The sequence below is a fragment of the Thunnus thynnus genome, chromosome 6, assembly GCF_963924715.1.
Source record: "Thunnus thynnus chromosome 6, fThuThy2.1, whole genome shotgun sequence".
In the NCBI taxonomy this organism is placed as follows: domain Eukaryota; kingdom Metazoa; phylum Chordata; class Actinopteri; order Scombriformes; family Scombridae; genus Thunnus; species Thunnus thynnus.
This window is the reverse complement of record NC_089522.1, coordinates 34,932,425-34,941,413: the sequence shown is the minus strand read 5'-3', so window position 1 is coordinate 34,941,413 and position 8,989 is coordinate 34,932,425. Positions and strand designations below refer to the sequence as shown.

Genomic DNA, 8,989 nt, shown 5'->3' with positions numbered 1-8,989 from the left:
CTGACAGGAAAATAATAATCACCATGACCACTTTGCATGAAGCCAACATAACTGAAGTACTGGAGGAGTTTGAAATATCATCTACAGCTGCATAATCAGCCATTGTGAAACTGAAGAGCCTGATAGGAAAATAATAAACATTAATAACCACTTTGCATGAAGCTAATAAAGGTGAGGTACTGGAAAAGGTTAATGTATAATCTACAACTGCATATCAACGGTCACAGACTAAAAGAGAGAAGCAGAAAGAAACAGACGATGATGGAGAAAGTTCTTCTCAGCATCACAGCTGCATCAGGCAAGTGTTTTTTTTATATATGTATATTTATATTTATATATTCATATATATATGAAATGCAAAATGATAATTTGAGTTTTTTATGTTTATCACATCCATATTGGAAGTTCACATCCATAATTTTTACTGCCAAAAACAATGACACACATGAATACACTGAAATGAAAAGTCATTTTTAGGCCAGATCTAATCATTGTGCATGTCTGTCATCACAGTGCTGTGTGCCGTCTCATCATACGCTCAACGTCAGTACCACTCTGTTTATGAGCCAAAGACCATGACTGAAGCACAGAGTTACTGCAGAGACAATTACACTGACCTGGCCATGATAGACAACATGGAGGATGTGACGATCCTGAACAACATGGCAGATTTAAGCAAAATGGTCTACCCGGAATACAGCTATGTGAATTCACTTTTCTCTACTATCTACTCTGTCTCTCTTTGATTTTACATTTTTGACAATGACAGTATGTAGCTGAGAGGTGTGACTGTCACACACGCTGAGCTGCTGCTTTAGTACATTTTCTTCAGGCTGTGATGAACATTTTAGTACAAATGTTCCACTTTCTCAGTAAATATGGCCCAATGAGTTTGTTTTTAAGTGGGACTTTATGTGGGAGCAATATTAAAAAGCAAAATGTGCAATATATGTATAAATATCAGTAAATTGGACAACAAAGATACAATATTTACAAAAATGTTTTTAATTTCATATTGTAATAATATGAAAAAGAATAAGAATAATACATTTTGTCATAAAGCTCCTTTCATGCACAAAATGCAGCTCAAAGTTCTTGACAAGTTGAAAAGAGCAGACAATTTAAACAAAGAAGAATTTAAAGTTTAATTAAAAAATTAAATAAAATAAAAACAATGATAATAAATATGTATAAATAGTTCCAGTCAATAGAAACCCGGTACTGTGTAACAATAATTATCATCACTTTCACCACATTATTATTTTAATAATTGTAATAACTATAATATTATTATGTACCATAAAATTACTGAATTACTAGCACGATCAAGTAAAAGTGTATCAGTTACTTTAGGTAAATTCTCATCTTAAAGTCAGAGTGTGAATGGAAATTTTATGCAAAAGTATTGATCAGCTTTAAAGGACGGGTTCACAATTTTTTATAACTGTCTTAAAACATCAGTCAGGAGCGACAGTATAGATTTTGGCCTCCATCACTTCCATTGAAAGCACATTTGAAGGATCTTTCAATAGCCAGTATGAACAGGAGGAATGATTACAGCGAGGAAAACCTCTTTCACTGTTCATATGGACTCCTGACTGCTGGTTTAACACACTGGAAACATTGTGAATTGTCCTGTAAGCTGAACAAAGACAAATGCTGTATAACACAATCAAATCTTGCTTTCAGCGAGCCTGGATAGGACTGTACGATGACGTGAACAGCTGGAGGTGGTCGCTGTCAGACAGACATTTCTACAAACTCGGGGAAGCTGAGTTCAGAAAATGGTCCCCTGGGCAACCAGACAACAAACATAGTGGAGAACACTGCACACAGATGTATGATGGTGGACAATGGAACGATGAGGATTGTAACAATTCCTTTCGTGCAGTCTGCTCTGATGTCAGAGGTGAGAGTTATAACTAATGGTTTGTTCTTCTGAAGTTACTCTTCAGTTTCCTACAGATTTGGGCCTAAATAGTCCGTTACATAAAAAGCACATAAATGTGAGCCCTGTGTTCAATTCAAGGTGTGAAGTTGAGTCATGAAGCCAGTTTATATGAAGCCTGTTGACCCATTCAGCTCCACCATTAACACAAGTTTATCCCACGTCACTGCCTCAGTCGAAAGGGGTAAGAAAAGGAGGCAAAGTGGCTCTGATGTGTCTTTATGGATGAATGTGTGCTTGCATGTTCATATGTATGCAGCTCCATACTGAGATTTATCATTCAAAAATAGTAATAAACACAATCATCACCTCAAAATTGTACTTGTACAGTACTTAAGTGAATATATTTAGTTACTTTCCACCACTGGATATATACAGAACATCTAAAGAGTGAAGTGTAGACATGTGAAGAGGCTGTTAAAACTACTCATTAATATTTCTTAAGATGTCAGTGTCTTTAATTATTATTTTAATGAATGCATTCTTTTATTGAGGTGGTTCTCAGTGGATTTATAATGACACAGAAACTGCTACAGAAACTGGCATTATTCATTATTCACTAATGTAAGTAACAGACAAGAAACAGGGGTAGTAAGAGGGGAACGACATGCAACAAATGTCTGTAGCTGTAGGCTACCAAGACCCGGGAAAACTGTATGTCACTTCTACACAGTTTTTCACTGTGGTCTATTTTCAGGGTCGAATGTGACATTTGTCCTCATCAACACTACCATAACATGGACTGAGGCCCAGAACCACTGCAGAGAGCACTACACAGACCTGGCCAGTGTGAGAAATGAAGAAGAGAACCAGAAGGTGAAGGATCTGATACCTGCAGGACAAAAAGTCTGGATCGGCCTCTTCAGAGACTCCTGGAAGTGGTCTGATGGAAGCAACTCCTCCTTTAGGTACTGGTCTCCATCGGAACCTAATAACAATCGGAAGAAAGAGTATTGTGTGGCAGCAAACTTTGGCCGTTCTGGACAATGGGAGGACTGGAACTGTGATGTGAAGAGAGCATTTGTTTGCTACAAAGGTAAGCCATGATTCAGTTAGCCTTTAAAGGATGGTTCACAATGTTTCCAGTGTGTCCATAAACAGCAGTCAAGTGTCCATATGAACAGTGAAAGAGGTTTTCCTCGCTGTAATCATTCCTCCTGTTCATACTGACTATTAAAAGATCCTTCAAATGTGCTTTCAATGGAAGTGATGGAGGCCAAAATCCACAGTGTGTCAACATTTAAAAGTCTGTGTGAAGCTTCTATTCAGCTTCAGCAGTCTGAGTTTGTCACGTTTTAAAGATATCAGTTGAGTGGGAGGATCTAATAATGAGCAGCAAACTGTTGCACAGTTTAGGGTCAACAATGGAAAATACCCAATCAGCTCTGAATTTTAACTGTCGGTGTGGAATGACAAACAGTGATTGGTCGGCAGATCTGAGGGGGTCAGAAATTGACCCCCTGATTCAGTTAGCCTTTAAAGGATGGTTCACAATGTTTCCAGTGTGTCTATAAACAGCAGTCAGGAGTCCATATGACCAGTGAGAGAGGTTTTCCTCGCTGTAATCATTCCCCCTGTTCATACTGGCCATTAAAAGATCCCTTCAAATTTGCTTTGTTAGCTAAGTAGTAGAGAAGTGATGAGGTCTCTGTTTTTGGTACCAGTGAGGAGTCTCACTGCAGCATTTTGAACCAGCTGACTGACCATGTACTATCTATGTACAGAGAATTACAGCAGTCCGTGCAGGAGGAGATAAAAGCATCTACCATGGTCTCTAAATCCTTAACAGACAGAAATGATTTTAGTTTTATAAGTGATCTAAGATGGAAGAAGCTGCTGCTGACAACGGACTTCATTTGTTCATCAAATTTTAAACCAGAATCAAAGATAATGCTGAGATTTCTTGAGTGGAAGTTAACATTCAATTTTAGAAAAACAAGAGTATTTACTAAGGTTTTGCAAAAGTCTGAAAATTAGGGCCTCAGTTTTATCCTGGTTTAGCTGCAGGAAGCTTTTTGCCATCCTCAATGCAGCTCAGCAGGAGTTAAAACAGCTCGGATCAGCAGGACTGAGGGGGAGGTACAGCTGGGTGTCATCTGCATAGCAATGGTAAGAGATATATGAAGCATAAGATAATAATAATAATAATAATAATAATAATAATAATAATACCTATAAATGATCAAATATATATATAATAATGAAAATTATTCAGCAAGAGTGAGTCAAAGTGTTTGACTTGAGGCTAACGTATTGCAATGCTAAGGGGAAGCTAATTCAACTTCAGTAAAGAAATTATATTTTAATTTTAATGGTATTCGACATCAACCCTTGATCACAAAGCCACATTATGCCTTAGTGTTGAAGACAGAAGTTATCTCAGGGCACGTTCCACATACAGCAGGTCTACACTGAACTCTTTAATTTACAGAGACCCAACATTAACCCATGAGCAGCACTTTGTGACAGCAGCAAGGAAAGAAAACTCCCCTTTAACGGTAAGAAACCTCAAGCAGAACCGGACTCTAGGTGGACGCCATCTGCCTTGACCGGTTGTGTTGAGACAGAAAGAAGGAGGGAGGGAGAGAGAGACACAAAGAAGCATAATAACAACAACAATAATAATAACACTGATAATAATAATAATAGAGATGTGACTAATAATTATCATAACAATAATAGCAGGAGAAGATGTCGAGGCAGGACACCCACAGGACAACGCCACCATCCCTGCAACATCCCTGCAGCCATGGCCCACAACTCAGACTCCAGATTTTCCTTCAAGACAAGAAAGCACAAAAACTCCGGAGAAGAAGCCAAGTTAGTGACATGTATTTACGGTACATCAATGTATACAGATGGAGACGAGGAGGACACATGGATGAACCTACTCGTATCCCTAGTCGCTGTGTGTGTGTGTGTGTGTGTGTGTGTGTGTGTGTGTGTGTGTGTGTGTGTGTGTGTGTGTGTGTTTAAGTTGAGTTTGGGACATTGCTTTCTGTGCAGTTTATATGTTGGTATGAAAAATGTGTCAATAAAACAACACTCAGAAGACAAAGTGAGCTGATGAAGCCTGTTTGTTTTTCAAAGCGCCTGCTTCAAAGCACGTGGTGCGAGTGAGTCTGAAGAAGAACTCCGCTCTGGATCTGAATGACCCTGCTGTGATGGAGAACATCTTGAAGCAGGTAGATCATGTTTGATCTCTTTAAAACATTTATGTGTCATCATTACTGAAAGCAGACTAGAGTCAAAAGAAGAAAGAATAAATCATCTGAAGTTAAACTGTAATAAATATGAATATTAAAGTGTGAAGCAGGTTGTTTCTAAAACAGAGATTCCAGATGAGGAAAATGTAACTGAACAAGAGCTTTTAGTGAAAAGTTTTCTCTGTGAACAGTGATGGAAAGTAACTAAGTACATTTACTCAAGTACTGTACTGTAGTACAGTTTTGAGGTACTTGTACTTTACTTGAGTATTTCCATGTGATGCTACTTTCTACATTTCAGAGGGAAATATTGTACTTTCTACTCCACTACATTTATTTGACAGCTTTAGTTACTTTTCAGATGAAGATTTGACACAATGGATAATATAACAAGCTTTTAAAATACAACACATTGTTAAAGATGAAACCAGTGGTTTCCAACCTTTTTGGCTTTTGACGTCATACAAAAAGCAGTGTGTAGTCGGGGTCACATTTCACATGTCTATGAGTTGTTAACAGCTCCACCAAATAATGATTTTTCCCTCTAAACTTCTCACATGCTTTCATTTCAATAAATGTTCAAATGATCCAATATTTCAGCAAAAATCAAAGATTAGAGAAAAAGTCCAAAAACTGAAAACAGATTTGTGTATCAGAACTTTGTTTTTTCTTCTTTCCTCTCCCATTAATCATCTCACCACCCCTCAGATTTATCTGCTGACCCTTTGGAGGGGCCCGACCCCTAGGTTGGGAACCACTGGACTAAACTAGCTAACTGTATATAAAGTAGTGTAAACTAGCTCCACCTCCAGCAGCTACAACAGTAACATGCTGCTCTAACACTGATGCTTCACTATTAATAATCTAATGATGTCATATATAATAATATATCAGTCAGAGGGACCAAACCACTACTTTTACTGCAATACTTTAACTACATCAAGCTCATAATACTTATGTACTTTTACTGCAATACTTTAACTACATCAAGCTCATAATACTTATGTACTTTTACTGCAATACTTTAACCACATCAAGCTCATAATACTTATGTACTTTTACTGCAATACTTTAACTACATCAAGCTCATAATACTTATGTACTTTTACTGTAGTAGGTTTTTCATGCAGGACTTTTACTTGTAATGGAGTATTTTGACACTGCTGTATTTTTACTTCAGTAAAGGGTCTGGGTACTCCTTCCACCACTGTCTGTGACTGATATTCAGGACAGTAAATGTTTTTGTATCTCAGCTCAAACAGAGGCTAAAGCAGAAGGGGGTGAATGGAGACGTCAAACTGAGCTGGAGGAAGCAGTCCGATGGAAAAGTCTTCCACAAGGTCGAGAAGAAGACAAAGAAAGATGAGTTTTAATGTTGTGTAGAAGTTGGTCTGTCTATTTCCATGAAAGATTTTTTCCTTCATCCTTTAAAAGTGTAAAATATATTTTCTTGTGGTCTTTAAAATATACAAATAATGATCATACTGTATGTATTTTTATGCTGTCACCTTATTAGAAATTATTTTATTGGTTAGTGCATAAAATAGTTATAGTTTCTGGACAACAATGTAGGAATAAGATATACCAGGCTTTGATACACACACAATACTTGTTAGTAGATCAGTTCATTGTTGGTTTGGATCCAAACATGAGATTTGTTGACAAGAAGAAAAATATAGAAAGTTGCCAGAATGATCCTTTAAAGGTTTGATCTGCACACAAAGACATTCATATATATACAAACACACTTTTACCTGCATATACTCGAATTATCCTGAAGTCTTTTATAATAATTGTATGTTTTGTATGCTAAAACAAAAAATTATTCCTAATAATGTTTGATTTGATTTGCACACAAAGACATTCACATATATACAAACACACTTTTACCTGCATATACTCAGCTGTGCATGAATTTTATTAAACAGATAGCAAGCTATAAGCATTCACAAACACATCTCATAAAATCTCAAAGACAAGATAAACAGAATTACATTAAATAAAAATATTATGTTGATACTACAAAATAAAAAGAAAGAAGAAGAAGAGGAAAGAAATATTATTTACTGTACATATTTCTTTTCTCTTCTTATAACCATCATTTCTCACTCCAGTTGTCCAACAGTCACCACTTTACTGGGAAGTTACTGATATGTGTGTTTAAGATGTTTTTTTAAAAGATATGAATGAATTCCACAAAACATTAAAAACCTTATTTAAATGAGAATTTAACCACATTACTGGAACATAAAGGAAGATGAAGATGTTAAGACTCTATAGTAGAATATAAATGAATGAGTAGGACAAGTCTGTAATAAATTAGTAGGAATGATGTTGAATTATGAAGTTAATACATTTTCAGTTTATGTCAGAAAGGTGAAGATTCTACTTTATGTTTATTATTGAGGTCACAGTGGGTGGTGGTGTACTGGAGTATGTTAGATTGCACTGGTGTTCCTAATAAAATGCTCGCTGAGTGTATATAACTGTAAGAATGATCATCTTTTAAATTGTTCCATAAGTGATTAAAACAAGACAATCAATGTCAAAGTGTGTGTCAGCCTGGTTCAGAACAGCAGCTGCAGGTGTTTTCTTGATACTATCACAAGAGATCATCAAAGTCAGACATTTTCAAATCTTCACATGTTGTAGGCACTTTAATGATCAGCAATTCACAGATTATTTATAAGCTATTTCTAAAATACAAAATGTTTGTTCAAACAATTGAAATGGAACAGTTTTTTCACTAAAGTAGATATTTGAAAGATGAATCATTAATATTTCTGTCAATAGACTAAAGATATTTTGATTAGTACATTTTCTCTTTTCTCTATTGTATCTTTGAATTTATTAATATTCATACCAACATTTACATCAATGAAAATGTTCAATAATTGAGGAGTGAAGCTTTATTAAAGTAATGGATATATTATTGCCTTGAAGTTAATAAAGATCATTAACTGCAGATTGTGGTCAGTAGTTGTCTGTGGATGTGGTCAAACAAAATTATAGCAAAAAGGGAAAATTACTGAACAAATGTGCAGAGTAAACAAATCATTCACCATAAACTGTTACTGTAATGAGTACTTTTACCTTAATACTTTAAGTACGTATTGCTGATAATACTTAGGCCATATAATTTTATGTACGGTAGGTTTTTCATGCAGGACTTTTACTTGTAACGTAGTATTTTTACATTAAGGATGTAAATACTTCTTCCACCACTGCTAAAAATATATACACATAAAAGTCATATTGAATAACTTTGCTCCATGGAGCTTGTAATGCAGACAGCCTTATGCTCTATATGATGATGTGTTCAGTGACCTGTTAGCCTCACAAAACCGAGATTAACTTTCTAGACGACATTTCAGTGGAGCTGTACACGTGACTGGGCGAAACACTAATCGATTGATTGAGAAAATAATCAGCAGATTAATTGATAATGAAAATAATTGTTAGTTGCCACTCTACCTGTGAGCATCCACAACTTACACAGACTGACACACTGGAGGGAACTACAAAGGCCAGGAGCTGTCAGGGGGCAGGATTTTGAGAAGTCTTTGTATGATTCATAATTTGTGCCTTCAAATTATTAATCATTCTTAAAACTACTCATTTGCAGTTTTGTTGTTTTTCTTAATAAATCCCATGGTTTGATTGTTTTAAAAGGTGTTAGAGTTTTACTTTGGGTAAATGGTGGATTGTTGTTCATAAGGCCGACCAAGGGTGAGACTTAACACCATCACAACAAAGCTTTGTTACGTCACACACGTATCCGGAGTGTGTTGTGCACATGTGTGAGACTGCGAGTGTGTTGGTTGAATCATAGGGG

The 8,989-nt window shown here is 36.1% G+C and overlaps 1 protein-coding gene across 1 annotated transcript; it reads left to right on the top strand.

The window, feature by feature from the left end:
- The first annotated feature begins 516 nt into the window (after positions 1 to 516).
- On the top strand, positions 517 to 7,324 carry LOC137185205 (C-type mannose receptor 2-like). The gene is made up of 6 exons (XM_067593537.1): positions 517 to 704; positions 1,690 to 1,909; positions 2,646 to 2,984; positions 4,631 to 4,768; positions 5,039 to 5,133; positions 6,408 to 7,324. Exons 1-6 carry the CDS (start codon positions 576 to 578, stop codon positions 6,525 to 6,527), a joined length of 1,041 nt encoding a protein of 346 aa, XP_067449638.1. The 5' UTR covers positions 517 to 575; the 3' UTR covers positions 6,528 to 7,324.
- Positions 7,325 to 8,989: the final 1,665 nt, after the last annotated feature.